General features: G+C 40.4%; 1 protein-coding gene across 1 annotated transcript in view; it reads right to left on the reverse strand.

The window, feature by feature from the left end:
• Positions 1–818: 818 nt before the first annotated feature.
• The window catches only part of OVOL2 (ovo like zinc finger 2), a 54,003-nt gene continuing 38,744 nt past the window's right edge, over positions 819–16,077 (reverse strand). The window contains exon 4 of the mRNA XM_036751718.1: positions 819–1,879. Within this exon, the coding sequence (XP_036607613.1) occupies positions 1,569–1,879 (311 nt within the window). The 3' untranslated portion in view covers positions 819–1,568. The remainder of the gene's footprint in view (positions 1,880–16,077) is intronic.

The raw sequence follows: 16,077 nt of genomic DNA on the forward strand, positions 1-16,077 counted from the left end.
ATGCTGACTTTCCCACCTGATGGAAGGGAACCCCAATTCTCCTTTCCATCCTGAATGAAGTTCAGATGCACTCCTTCCCTCTCAGTAGGGAGGGAACTGGGCCCCTCCATGGTCCCCTACCTTGCTGGCCAGAGAAGGCCACACGTATCTGTTGTATAAACAAGCAGCATCCTTCTGGAAAAACGGAGGACCCCCGAGCCTAACCACCTATCCTGTTATTGCAATCTCCAGACCTCCAAAGACTATCTCCTCCAATAAGAATATGAATTCCATGAGAACAAAGACTGTCTCAATTTTCTTTTTGAACCCTGGAATTTGGCATGTAGTAAGAATTTGAATGATTTTTCATTCCTTCCTTCCTTCCTTTCCAGATGAAGCAACTGGGGCCTAGGAAGAATAAGTCAATTACCCAAGTCACATAGGAAGTCTCAGACTTTAGTCATCTGGGGGCTGAATTAGGGAACTCTAGCACCCCAGTACAACAGGAAGAGCTCTGGACTTGAGGTGGCAATCCTGGCTATGCTGGGTAGCCCATTTGCCTCTCTGGGACTCAGTTTTCTTACCTCTAAAGTGAGAGTTGAACTAGACGGCCTCTAAGATCCGTTCCAATTCTAAATCTAGGAATTCTGAGATATCCCGGCCTCCATAACAGATACAGAATCAGGACCCATCCTGCCTACCTGTGGGATAGATAGTGCAGACACTGTTAAGTCTCAACAATGTCTTATTGTACATTGTGGAGCTGCCTCCATGACAATAAAGCAAAATGAAGGGTTCATGAATTTACCTTCCTTTATTTTATTTTATTTTTTTTACACTTGCAGCAGCACCTTGACAGTGTGCCAACAAGGAACCCACAGGACTGCCAAGGGAAGGTGGGGGATCTTGAAGATCTGCATTTTGGATGCTGCACATTTAGCTCTGATTTTTTAGCTCCAGCTTTTAACTGCCTCAATTTAAAAAAGCAAACAAACAAGAACTCTCTTCCCAACCAATCACAAAAACAATCAAAAACATAATCTGAAATCAAAGTTCACACCGTAAGCCTGACATGAAAATATAGTTGGTCTCTTCTTAGAAAAAAAGGTTCATAGGGCCATTTCATTTATTAAAATAATTTCTGTAAACTTGGTTAGAAAGGAAATAATCCCATTCTCATCTTAACAACATTTGAGTGAGGATACCTTTCCTTCAAGGTACCAACAACCCAGGATCTCGTAGAACAAAAACGGTAATGTCTTCAAGAAGACCTTTATCCTTTTTTATAGAGTCCTAACAACGATTGTACAAAACACAACAGCGGCCCCTGTTTAAAAAAAAAAAAACCAGTCTTGCTTCAATTTCTCTCAGTTTCAAGACTAGACACCAACGTTACAAGTGGTAGTATCATAAAGGATCAAAGGCGAATGAGGCCACTATCTTGAGGAACCAGAAGGGACAGAGAGATCTCTGAACTTTTCTTAATTTAAAAAAAATCTAGGAAGAGAGGGGAACAAAACCAGCATAGGAACTTATCAAACATGTAAACTTCATAACATTAGTCCCTCTCTTTTTCTCCTTCTTTCTCCTCATTTGTCCTCCTCATTTAGTTTAGCATTCCTCTGGAGAACAGAAGTTAGCTTCGTCTGTAAAATGGCGGCCAGTTTTTTTGATGTCTTTTTGAGGAAAGCACTTCCTGGGTGGGCATTGTTTACATGTAGGTACAAGTCCTCTTGCGTAGGACCCGTGTAGCCGCAGTCCTCGCAGACGTACAGCTTGTCCCGACGTTGTTTGTAGGCATACTGCTGCTGGACCCCGTGGATCTTCTTCAGATGAGACTCCAAAGAGCAGCGCTGGGTGAAGGCTTTGTTGCAGATCTCACATTTGTAGGGGCGAATACCTATAAAAAAAGTCAGAGAGAGTATAAAACCCATCAGCCACTGATCAGGAAATGGAGACAACATCTCAGCTAATGTTCAACTCTGAGGAAACCAAGCCAGGCTGAGTATCTGAGTTCCTGCATATACACATATACTTCCTTTTTTGGAGGAGGGGTAGTTTATTTCATCTCAATGCATTGTTTATTTCATTGAATATTTCCTGATTAAATTTTTAAAAATTTTTAACATTTTCTAAAACGGAGTTCCAAATTCTCTCCTCTTCTGCCACTTTCCCACTCCTTGAGAAAGCAAGCAATATGATCCTGATTATACATGTGAAATCATACAAAACACATACCCATATTAGCCATGTTGCAAAAGAAAACACACACCAAGAAAAATTTAAAAAGTGAAAAAAATATGTTTCAATCTGCACTCAAAGTTCATCAGTTTTCTTCTCTCTCTGGAGGTAGATAGCATATCATGAGTTCTTTGGAATGGCCCTCAATATTGGCTTGATCGGAGTACCTAAGTCACTAACAGCTGATCATTGTACAATATTGCTATTACTGTGTACAACATTCTCCTGGTTCTGCTCACTTCACTTTGTATCAATTGACACAAGTCTTCCCCAGTTTCTCTGAAACCATCCCGCCAGTCATTTCTTATAGTACATCACAACTTATTTAGCCATTCCCCAACTGAGAACATCTCCTTAATTTTCAATTCTTTGCTGCCATTTTCAAAAAGAGTTGCTATAAATATTTTTGCACAAATAGATCCTTTTTCCTTTTCTTTGATCTCTTCAGGATACAGATCTAGTGTGATTTATGTACAATTTTATGGCCCTTTGGGCATAATTCCCAATTGTTCTCCAGAATGACTGGACTAGTTCACAACTCCACCAACAGTGTATTAGTGTCCCTATTTTTCTGCATCCCCTCCAGCATTTGTCATTTGCCTTTTTCTGTCATATTGGCCAATCTGATAGCTGTGAGGTGGTATCTTGGAATTGATTTAATTTGCATTGCTCTAATCAGTAGTGACTTAAGAGTGGTTTTTCATGTGATTATCAGTAACTGATTTCTCCTTCTGAAAATTGCCTGTTCATATCCTTTTACAATTTATCAGATGGGAAATGGCTTGAAAAATGAGGTTTTTACCAGAAAAACTGGCTGTAAAAAAATTTTCTCCAGTTTCCTGCTTTTCTTTTAATTTTGGCTGCATTAGTTTTGTTTCACATGTGTATTTGCAATTTCAGTTTAAGCTCAAGCTCCTAGCACTGTAGCTTCATAGGCAGGTACCTTAATTGATGTCTACTGAATGACAGCATAGGGTGCCAGTCAGGGTGCCAGTCACTGTGTTATTAAGGGACAATCAGTAACCAAAAAATCACAGAGTGAGAGTAACCTCAGTGGCCATCTCCATCTAATCCAACCTGCACCTGAATAAGAATCCCTTGCAGTGGATAACTCCAGACCTGGAGTTATGTAGACTTGAGTTCAAATCTGGTCTCAGACACTTACTAGCTGTGTGACACTGGACAAATCAATGGATTGTTTGACTCAATTTCCTTATCTGTAAAATGAGCTGGAGAAGGAAATGACAAACCACTCCAGTATCTTTGCCAAGAAAACCCCAAATGGGGTCATGAAGAGTAAGACTTAATTGAAACAAGTGAATGATAACAATACCCTCAATGGTAACAGGAAAGTTGGGAAGAGGGTTTGCAGGAAAGAAAAAGGGAAAAGATAAATGAGTTCTATTTTGGATATATTGAGGTATTTGAGATGCCTCTGAAACAATCAATTCAAGATTAGAATGGAATAAATTATCTAACATAAAAGAGGCTTGAAATAGATTTCATAGTGAAGGTGGAAACGGGGGAAGTGAGGAGGGGAACACATGAACTTTACTCTCATTGGAATTGACTCAAAGAGGGAATAATATACACACTCAGTTGGGTGTAGAAATCTATCTTACCCCACAGGAAAAGGGGATAAGAGAAGGGGGAAGGGGGAGAACTGATAGAAGGGAGGGCAGTTTGGGGGAAGTAAAAGTCAGAAGCAAAACACTTTTGAGAATGGACAGATAAACAGGGAAAATAGCATGGTGAGAAATGCATAGTTGGTAATCAGTGAGTTTCTCTGATAAAGACTTAAGTTCTCAAACATATAGAAAACTGAGGCAAATTTATAGAAATGAGAACCATTTGACTGATAAATGGTCAAAGGATACGAATAAGCAGTTTTCAAAGTAATAAACGCTATCTATAGTCATATGAAAAAAATGCTCTAAATCACTACTGATGAGAGAAGTCCAAATTAAAACAATTCTGAACCACTACAACTTGTCAGATTGGCTAACAAGACTGAAAAGCAGAATGACAAATGTTGGAGGGGATGTGAGAAAATTAAAACACTGGTGTACTACTGGTGAAGTCCTATACTGATTCAACCATTCTGGAGAGCAGTTTGGAACTATGCCCAAAGGGCTATAAAACCATGTATACCCTCTGACCAAGAATATCACTACTAGATCTGTAACCCAAAGAGACAAAAAACAAAAAGGAAAAGGACCTATGCATACAAAAATATTTATAGAAGTTCTTCTAGTGGTGGCAAAGGGAAAATTGAGGCGATGTCCATCCATTAGGGGTTGTCCATCCACTGGGGAATGGCTGAACAAGTTGTGGTATATCATTGTGATGGAACACTATTGTGCTTTAAGAAATAAGCAGGATACCCTCAGAAAAACATGAAAAGACTTACATGAACTAATGCAAAGTGAAATGAGCAGACTAGGAGAACATCGTATACAGTAACAGCCATACTATATGATGAAAGGTGCTGTCCATTTCCAGAGAAAGAACTGGTAGAGCCTCAATTCAGATCAAAGATATTTTTTCTTCACTTGATTTTTCTTGGGGTTTTTTTGTCTGTTTTTTCTTTCACAGAATGACTTATGTTTGTGTTTTGCAGGACTACACGTATATAACCTATGTCAAACTGCTTGCTTTCTCAATGGAGGGGGGGAAGGGAGGGAGAGAATTTGAAAATCAAAATTTGAAAGAAAAAAATGTTTAAATTGTTTTTACATGTCACTGGGAAAATAAAATGTTATGTAACAACAACAAAAAAATAAAATGGTGGTTCCCTGCTTACCTGCTTACACAGTAACCCCAGCTGCACTCTTGGTCAGATCCCAGACATGAAACAGGGGGATGGATGGGGTGGCAAAGGAGAGAAAATGAGCCAACTCTATGTAAAATAACTTGAACTCAGGTAAGCCAATAGCCTGGAAAATATGGGCTTTGCACAGAGTAGAGGATACTAAAAGGACAAGAATTTAAAAATGCCTTCAAGGATCAAGCAAATTTTTGTTATCACTGGTCCTTCCATTGGCCCATTGACTTCCTCAGACCTCTTCCTGCCAAGACCCCACTTCTTTACTTCATCTCAGGGCTCATCTTTTCTTCCCAACCCCTTTGGAGAAACATCCAAACATAGGCAGGAAGCAACCTTGTTCCCTCCTCCATACTGGAACCTGGGACAAAGCCATAGCAAAATCTACCCCCACAGAAGTGACCCATGGCTGTCATCTCACTTCCTCCATTCATTTTTAAATTCCTGGGGGCAGGGAACTCTTATCTTCTCCTTCTAAGTACTTAGCATAATTTTGGGCATTGTGTTATATAATATACCCTACACTGAATTGAATTAGAATAAAGGGAATTTGTGTTTCTGCCCGAATCCTAAGCAGACTTCACTACAGTATGATTCCTTAATTCCAGACACAAATCCTTTTGGATTACTTGCCAACTGTCTGAAGGGTGGGGGACAACTGAGCCAAGCCTCCGGCTTGTGGCTATCACCTCCAAACACTAGCCTGTGTGCAGCATGTGGTTCCTTCAGCTGACCTTCTGTCACCTTCTAGTCTATGAGAGGAGCCAGAGCAGGTTAGAAACTAGGTAGCAATACCCCCTATGAAATAAATAATGGGAAAACATAGGAAAATTAGGTACCCAAGGATCGAATACTTGGCATATTCTGCCAGAAAACATACAGTTTGGGCTGTAGATTCCTGCTCAGATACTGAAGGACTGTTAGGTAAGCTAGTTTAACACAGTCAAGAAACCTGAGACTAGAACCCAGATCTCCAGACAGCTTGAACTGTTAGAAAAGCCTACTATATAATAAGGAGCCAAAATGTGTAACATCTTTCTTCTAAGCTCTCTAGAGCCAGAGGCAAGTCCACAAGCATTAAAAAGCACCTACTATGTGCCAGTCAATGTGCGAAGCACTAACAAGACAAAAAAGGCAAAAAACAAAACAAAAACCCCAAATCACTCCCTGCTCTCAAGGAACTCACATTCTAATAGAGGAGATGACATGCAAATAACTCTTGTTTTCTCACACACACACACACACACACACACACACACACACACAGCATTTTCTCAAATTAGATTATAAGATCCTTGAGGTTGGGGCCTGTTTTTGTCTTTTCCTTTGGAGTCTCAGTATTTAACATAGTACTTGGCACACAATAGGAGCTATATAAATGCTTATTCCTTTACTCTTCTCTCATACACATCTGAACTTAAAACAGTGCCATAAACACTTCATGTCACCAAAAAGGTAGCAGATTTGAAAACAGAGCAATATCCCAATTAAATAGATAATTTTTTCCTTCACATTATCTTCATTCCATCTTTTAGCCACCTTTTTTTATCACAGTCTTTTCTTTAGACCACCCTTAAAAGCCTTACCATCTGCCGTACTTTTAAGGAAGGAGCCCAAAGGACTATAAACATATGCATCTCCTTTTACCCAGCAACACCACTACTAGTTCTATATCCCAAAGAGGTCAGGAAAAGGTCCTACGTGTACAAGGGAGACGGTTTCAGAAAAACATAGCAAGACCTGTATGAACTGATGTAAAGCGAAGCGAGAAGAACCATTAACAGCAATGCTGCAATGATGACCAACTGTGAGGCAGTTCTGATCCCAGACAATTCCAGAGGACTCATGATGAAAAAGTGGACTGACTATAAATTGCAATATAATTTTCTACCTTTATTTCTCTTGCCCCCTTTTTTTGCTAATTTTTGGCTAATATGGAAGTATGTTTTGCATTCTTTCCCTGCTTGCCTTCTCGGTGGGTGGGGGAGGGATGGGAAAGGAAGAGAATTTGGAACTCAAAATTTTAAAAGAAAATGATGCTAAAAATAAGGTTAGTGGTTTTTTTTTATAAAGGAAGGATGGCCTCTTAGATTACAAGATAGCAAATTTATACCTTAGTTCCACCGGATATTGTTTTTAATTTGGTGTAATATACTCTGGCCAGAAAATTCTTTACATTCAAGGCTTAGCATTCAAAAAAATAATGAATATGCTATTAACACTTTAAAATCTTCTGTCACTTTCCCTCTTAAAAAAAAAGGCTGACATTTATACAGCACTTTAAGGTTTGCAAACTGCTTTATATTATCTTACTAGAGCCTCACAACAATATATTCTCTCTCTCATAATTCCCATTTGAATTTGAGGTTCAGAGAGGCTAACATTTGTTAGTCAATAATCACTTATAGAGCACCTACTGCATGCCTGGCACTGTGCTAAGCACTGGAGATACAAAGACAGATGAAAAGCATTCCTGACTTCAAGGCGCTAATAGTCTAAGGAAGGATGGGACAACATGCGATGTTTAAATGAGATATATCAGATGAGCTGGGGGTAGTATCAGAGGGAAGTCACTAAGATGAAGGAGGACCGAGAAAGGCTTCTTGCCGCAGATGGATCTTTGGCTGAGACCTGAAGGAAGCTGCGGGAGCTAGGCTTCCCACACTAGCCTCTCTGACTTTCCTTAGCTCAGTATCTTGCCTTAAAATTTTACTAAACAAGAGACCATTCCTAAGGAGCTCTCTTCCTCCTTCCTGTCCCACTCACTTCATCTCGACATCATCGTCCCTCAGTGGGTCCATCAACAAACATGTCTTGAATGCTTATTACGTGTCCAAATGAGAGATGTGTTGATAACTTCCATCCACCCTTCACAAGGGGGCAACGAGGTGGCACAGTGGATACAGTGCTGGCCCTGGAATCAGGAAGACTCCTGAGTTCAAATATGGCCTCAGACATTTACTAGCTGGGCAAGTCACTTAACCCTGTCCGCGCCAGTTATCTGCAAAATGAGCTGGAGAAGTAAATGGCAACCACTTCAGTAATTCTGCCGAGAAAACTCCAAATGGAGTCATAAAGAGTCAAACATGACTCACAAAACAACTGAACACCCTTCACACAGTTTGGACAAAAAAACTTCAACTACTATTCCCATAAATTCAGTTGGAACTACAAGGTCATCTAGTCCCAATCTGTCATTTTATAGATGAGGGGGCTCTCTCTCATCATCACTCCAAATCATGTATTTTCCATGATATCCAAAAATAAACTTCAATAGACTTACTCTGGCCCTTTGACCTTTATATGACATAAAACTTTTACCCGGTTTTATCCAACTATTTTATTTCCTTAAGGTCTACAAGCTACACGGGATTTGTCTTGGGATTAGTTTGGAAAGCAGATACTGTGTAATTTTCATTGTGGAGGGCTTAAGACAATCATGTACTTAGTAACTGCTTTTTAATGAGGCTCCTGATGATAGGCAGAGTGGAAAATACCTTAGAGGTTAGTGACTAGATTCCAAACTGGACTAGATTGTCATCCAATCTTTGCATTTTACAGATAAAGAATCTGAGGACAGAGAGGGTGAGTTACAAAACTATTCAGTAGCAGAGCCAGGATCTGAACTAAGGTCCTTAGATTCCAAATCTCTCTATAGGTGTTCTTAAAAAAAAAAAAACACAAAAAAATACTTGATGTCTTTTGCTTTTTTAACATCACCTTCCCCCACCCAGGGCCCTTTAATGGAGTCGGGAGGACCTGAGTTCAAATCCTGCTCAAACAACTTAGCAGCTGTATCACCCTGGGTAAGTCACTTAACCTCTGTCCATCTCAGTTTCTTCACAGGTAAAATGAGGATGATAACAGCACCTAGCTCCCAGGGTTGTTGTGACAATAAAATGAGATATCTGTAAGAGCTTTACAAACCTTAAAACACTTTGTAAATGCTAGCTATTATTATAACAAAAATAGTATTTTGCAAAAGAAAAAGAAAAAATATCAACGTAACTTATCAATACATTAAAAAAGTCTGAAAATATGTGCAACGTGAGTGTCTTCTCTTCTTTCTTACCACATTTGTTCTTTATACATTTTTCAACAAATCATTCAGATTTTTTTGTTGGTGGTTCTTTCCATTTAGATTGTTGTAGTCACCATATATAGTTTTCTTGGCTCTTCTCCACATATCATCAGTTCATGCAGATGTTGGAATGCTTCTCTATATTCAATCACGTTTCTTATTTCTTATGGCACAATAATATTCCACTAATTCATTTGCCACAATTCATTTAGCCATTCCCTAATTGATGGGCATCTACTTTGCTTCCAATTTTTTGCTTACACAAAAAGTGCTGCTATAAATATTTTGGGGTATGTGGGGACTTTCCCCTTCCTTATGACATCTTTAGGGTACATCTAATAATGGAATCTGTGGGTCAATGGGTATGGGCATTTTAGTCTATTTACATAATTCCAAAGTACCATCCAAAATAAGTGAACTGATTTATAGCTCCAGCAATATTCTCCTGGTTCTGCTCACTTCATTCAGCATCAGTTCATGTAAGTCTTTCCAGGTTTTTCTGAAGTCTGCCTGCCCACAATTTCTTATGGAACAGTAGTATTCCATTACATTCATAAGTCACTACTTGTTCAGCCATTCCCCAGTTAATTGGCATCCCCTCAATTTCCTTTTCATTTATTTATTTTATATTTTTAGTTTTCAGCATTGATTTTCACAGGAGTTTGAATTACAACTTTTCTCCCCATTTCTACCCTCCCCCCCACTCCAAGATGGCATATATTCTGATTGCCCTGTTCCTCAGTCAGCCCTCCCTTCTGTCACCCTACTCCCCCATCCCCTTTTCCCTTACTTTCTTGTAGAACAAGACAGATTTCTGTGCCCCACTGCCTGTATATCTTATTTCCTAGTTGCATGCAAAAACTTTTTTTTAAGAAGATGTGCTTTTAAAACTTTGAGTTCTAAATTCTCTCCCCTCTTCCCTCCCCACCCACCCCCACTAAGAAGGCAAGCAATTCAACACAAGCCACATGTGTATCATTATACAAAACACTTCCACAATACTCATGTTGTGAAAGACTAACTGTATTTTGCTCCTTCCTCTCCTATCCCCCTTTGTTCAATTTTCTCCCTTGACCCTGTCCCTTTTTGAAAGTGTTTGCTTTTGATTACCTCCTCCCCCTATCTGCCCTCCCTTTTATCGTGCCCCCCTCTTTTATCTCCTTCCTCCTTCTTTCCTGTGGGGTAAGATACCCAAGTGAGTGTGTATGTTATTCCCTCCTGAGGTCAAATCCGATGAGAGCAAGATTCACTCATTCCCCCTCACTTGCCCCCTCTTCCCTTCCAATGAACTGCTTTTTCTTGCCACTTTTATGTGAGATAATTTACCCCATTCTATCTGTCCCTTTCTCGCTCTCTCAATATATTCCTTTCTCATCCCTTAATTTGATTTTATTTTTTTAGATATCATCCCTTCATATTCAACTCACCCTGTGCCCCCCCCGCTCCCTCTCTCTATATATATACACACATACATATATGTATGTGTGTGTGTATGTATATATATATGTATATATATATATATATATATATATATATATATATACCCTTCAGCTACCCTAATACTGAGGTCTCATGAATTACACATATCATCTTTCCATATAGGAATGTAAACAAAATAAACAAAAAATCCCTTATGATTTCTCTTTCTTGTTTGCCTTTTCATGCTTCTCTTGATTCCTGTGTTTGAAAGTCAGATTTTCTATTCAGCTCTGGTCTTTTCACTGAGAAAGCTTGAAAGTCCTCTATTTTACTGAAAATCCATATTTTGCCATGGAGCATGATACTCAGTTTTGCTGGGTAGGTGATTCTTGGTTTTAATCCTAGCTCCATTGACCTCTGGAATATCATTTTCTAAGCCCTTCAATCCCTTAATGTAGAAGCTGCTAGATCTTGTGTTATCCTGATTGAGTTTCCACAATACTCAAATTGTTTCTTTCTGGCTGCTTGCAGTATTTTCTCCTTGATCTGGGAGCTCTGGAATTTGGCAACGATGTTCCTAGGAGTCTTCTTTTTGGGATCTTTTTTAGGAGGTGATCTGTGGATTCTTTCAATTTCTATTTTACCCCCTGGCTCTAGAATATGAGGGCAGTTTTCCTTGATAATTTCTTGAAAGATGATATCTAGACTCTCTTTTTTGATTATGGCTTTCAGGTAGTCCAATAATTTTTAAATTATCTCTCCTGGTTCTATTTTCCAGGTCAGTCGTTTTTCCAATGAGATATTTCACATTGTCTTTCACTTTTTCATTCCTTTGCTTCTGTTTTATAATAATATCTTGATTTCTCATAAAGTCACTAGCTTCCACCTGCTCCAGTCTAATTTTTAAGGTAGTATTTTCTTCAGTGGTCTTTTGGACCTCCTTTTCCATTTGGCTAATTCTGCCTTTCAAGGTATTCTTCTCCTCATTGGCTTTTTGGAGCTCTTTTGTCATTTGAATTAGTCTATTTTTTAAGGTGTTATTTTCTTCAGTATTTTTTTGGGGGGGGGTCCCCTTTAGCAAGTCATTGACTTGTTTTTTGTGACTTTCTTGCATCACTTTCACTTCTCTTCCCAATTTTTCCTCTACTTCTCTTACTTGCTTTTCCAAATCCTTTCTGAGCTCTTCCATGGCCTGACACCAGTTCATGTTTTTCTTGGAGGCTTTTGGTGTAGGCTCTTTGACTTTGTTGACTTCTTCTGGCTGTGTGTTTTGGTCTTCTTTGCCACCAAAGAAAGATTCCAAAATTTGAGTCTGAATCTGAATGCGTTTTTCGCTGCCTGGCCATGTTCCCAGCCAACTACTTGACCCTTGAGTTTTTGGTGGGGGTATGACTGCTTGTAGAGTAGAGAGTACTTTGTCCCAAACTTGAGGGGCTGCGCTGCTATTTTCAGAGCTACTTCTACACAGCAAGCTCTGCCACACCAGTGTCCCCAACCCAGACCTCCACTCAGATCTGAGCTGGGATCTGCCACTTAATTCCTCCCACCAGGTAGGCCTGGAGCCAGAAGCAACAGCAGCTGTAGTTCTGTAGCTGCACCACCTCTGCTGCCCCTGGCGTGGTGGCCGAACAGTGAACTCCTTTCACTCTGTCCCCGCAGTTTTTTCCCACTAACCTTCTCTGTTGTCTCGCTGATTCAGGGCACTAGGGCCTGTTCTGCCCGGCTCCCGGTCTGGTTGGTCTGAGCAGCCCACGCTTGGCTTTGCTCTGCTCCACTCCCAGCTCCATGCGAAAGACCTTACCCAGCGACCGTCCAGGCTGTCCTGGGCTGGAGCCCTGCTTCCCTCTGCTATTTCGTGGGTTCTGCAGTCCTAGAATTTGTTCAGAGCCATTTTTTATAGGTGGTTGGAAGGTCCTAGGGGAGAGCTTTAGGCATGTTCCTGGTTTCCAGTCGCCATCTTGACTCTGCCCCGCCCCCCTTCACATTTTTCTATTCTGCAAATTATTTCAGCTGTGAAATCCATAACTTCTGTCTTCACAATTCTGATTTCTCTTTTAAACCAGACTTGTGGGAGTGGAGCCAAGATGGCAAAGTAGAGGAAGCATTCAGGTGAACTCTCCCTCCATTCCCCTCCAAACAATTTTAAAATAAGGTCAATAAGAAGTCAGGGTGAGACATACTTCCAGACCAAGAAAAGTCAGGAGGTTAAGAGGAGAGATCTCTGACACAGGAGTGGAAGCCGGCCTGGAGTCCACATGTACACAACCCCAGGGGTGGGACTAGGTGATGGTGACAGAAGGTGCAGCAGCTTCAGGAGCTCTCAAGTCAGAGACAACTTGTCAAAAGGAGATTATAGGGGTTCCCCTGTGTTAGCACTAGATGTGGCTAGAAGCTGTCTGACAGCTCCACTGCCTATCCTCACATCTGGGTCACAATCCAAGGGCAAAGAGGAACACTCTTGGTCAAGAGGGAGCAAGGGCCCTGAGGAGCAATTTTGCTTATGATCTCAAGAAAGCAGAGGCTCAGAAGAGCAGTATCAATTACAATCCCAAAAGATACAAAGACCTTCTGAATAAGGTTCAAAGCACAGCTCAGAACAGCAATGACCACACCCTTCTCTAAATCACACCACCTTGGAAGCGCCGATAACTTCCAAACCCCCAGAACTACCTCTGAAAACAGGACAAAAAAGTGCAAAGCTTAAGACAGTATCCCTTCTGACCCAGCCCCACCCCCACAGTGCCATGCCAGGGGACAGGGCCCAACTTTAACATAAATTCCAAGTCAAGAAACAGGCAACAACTAAAAAAGAACTTGGCCATAAAAAGCTACTGTGGTGACAGGGAACATTAAGAAACAAACCACAAGCGAAAAAATCATAAGGAATTCAATAAGGTTAAATTGCTTGCATCTCTTTCAAACCATTCAGGAATATTCTGCTGTGGTTTTATGCTCTCTTGGGAATCTATACGGTCCTCCACCTCATCAGGTGTTGGTGCCTTTTCCTTTGTCTTGCAATATTTACTGATCCCTGAATAAATCTTTACTGATCTAAAGGTTATTTTCCCCTCTGCTATTAATATCCTTCCTGTTATTATTTATGATCATATTTTTTAACTGACCTTACTTCCTCCTGAGATCTTTTCAGATTTTTTTCCCTTCCATATTTCCCTATTGCTCACTTTCTGACTCCCTCTCCTTTGATAGTGGTTTCCCTTGGGCCTGGACCTCAAAATCATCTTGGCCTCCTCCTATGCTGGGCAACTCCCATTTTACCAGCCTCAAGTCTCTGCCCCAGGTGACTTCTGAGGGCATAGAACTGGCCCCAACTGGATTCTGGGCTTTTTCCTCAGACTTACTAAAACACTACACACGTCCACTGACAGTTCCCTTTGCTCTTCAGTTCTCTGGCTGAGCTCTGCTACAGCGGAGTACTGCTACACTCCTGTCCCAGCTAGGATAAGCATCTGCCTTTTGGATTTCTATAGCACTGGTAAGAGGGAGAAGAAAGAGAGTTAAACTATGTTTGAAGCTGTGGGTTGGTCTGTGCTGAGTAATAAAATGTTAGGGATTAGCATACTCTGATATTACTAGAATAGACTGTCACCTCATTACGGTTCATGGCGACACGGACCAGAAATCTCTAATTTGTGGCCTACAAAACTGTCCAGTACAGCCCAAACCAGATTAAAATATAATTGGGAAATGCTGAACAAAATAAATAAGGATAATGTTAATTTGTAGTTTTCTAAGGGGTTCCTACGTATTTGAATTTGACATCACTATCCCAGGCCAGTGAGAAAGCTAAAATTACTTTACTTCTTACATATAATTCTTATTTTGGGGAAGTAGGAGAGGTCATGAAAATGGTTCATCCTCCATCTTGTTAACACAGTAGATAGAGCATAAGGCCTTAGCAGTCAGTCTGACTTATCCTTCAAGGCCCAGGTCAAATCTCATACGCTCCGTAAATGAGAAGCATAGGTCTATCCAGAAATATGTACACATTATGACTATTTCCCTTTCTTTTAGGGACTATAACTAGTGTACCTTCTTCCTCATTTCCAGGGTTTCCCTAACTTTCCTACTTCCTTCAGCACTGCAAACAAGTATTAATCACCTTCCCCTTTCTGTCCTAAAAAATTTGGTGTCTCAGGATAAAAAGATTATTACTGTTACTCCATGGTTCTTTTGGGAAGAGAGCCCTAATGGTGGGGGTCAGAGGTGGGGAGGAGCAGTGCCCTTCAGGGAAGAATCAATCATAAGGAAAAAATTCAAAATTAAGACAAATTTTGAGAATCCTCTGTTGTTGTTTAGTCATTTTTCAGTGTTTCCAACTCTTCGTGACCTCATTTGGGGTTTCCTCAGCAGAGATACTGAAGTAGTTTTGCCATTTCCTTCTCCAGCTCATTTTACAAATGAGGAAACCAAGACAAACAGGGTTAAGTGACTTGCCCAAGGTCACATGGCTAGTTAAGTATCTGAGCTGGTCTGAACTCAGGTCTTTCTAACTCTAGGCCCAAAGCTCTAACCACTGCACAACCTAGCTGCCCAGAGAATCCTATCACAGATAATAGTTATTCTCCCTTTATGGGACACAGCTCAGTATTAGTGAATAAACATCACTTGAGGGTAGGCACTGAAGGGTGAAAATGGAAGTGAAAACATGCCAGCATTAACAGGTTTCATTAGGTTATTGAGAAAGTTGTTGGGAGCAACGCTTATGGAGTACAATAAAATATGAGTTATTATGATTATAAAAACATAGGCATATAGGGAGCGTCGTAACAATGAACCGGAAGGCAGAGGACTTTGTCCACTTGACCTCTGGGACTCAGCTTCTTCATCTGCAAAATGGGGACTAAAACCTATCCTTACCTAGCTCACAGTTATTGTGAGGGTTAAATGAATACTATATAGAAAGAACCTTTAGAGTCTGTCTTATGTGTCTGAGCAGGAGCAACAATATGAACTATAGCCCAGCTGAACAGATGAGGAAACTCAGTAGCTGACTAATCCCACCCTCTCATTCTACAGACCAGCAAAGAAAGAAGTGACTAACCCAAGGTCACACAGGTAGGCACCTCACAGGTTCTTTCATTCCAAAACCTCCATTCTTTTGATTATAGTACACTCCTCCCACCCAGAATGGAGTTCATAATGCTATTTTTAAAATGGGTTACCAAAGGAAAGTCTTTGTTAATTATTCTTGTTCCAGCTGTTACCAAATCTAGATGTACTGAGTTACACATCAGTTACTCAAAATGAGGGGGGGATATCTGTTGCTCCTTTCTTTTCCTTTTTCATATTGGTAAGAAAATTAAGATGAATAAAGTGATTTGTCAAAATTTCACTGGTAATAATTGGGCAGCTAGGAGGTACAGTGGATAGAGAGGGCCAAGTTTAGAGTCAGAAAGACTGAAGTTCAAATCTGGCCTCAAACACTTACTACATGTGTGACTCTGGGCAAGTCACTTAACCTTGTTTGCCTCAGTTTCCTCACCTGTCAAATGAGCTGGAGGTATCTTTGCCA

Source organism: Trichosurus vulpecula, chromosome 3, assembly GCF_011100635.1.
Source record: "Trichosurus vulpecula isolate mTriVul1 chromosome 3, mTriVul1.pri, whole genome shotgun sequence".
Classification (NCBI taxonomy): domain Eukaryota; kingdom Metazoa; phylum Chordata; class Mammalia; order Diprotodontia; family Phalangeridae; genus Trichosurus; species Trichosurus vulpecula.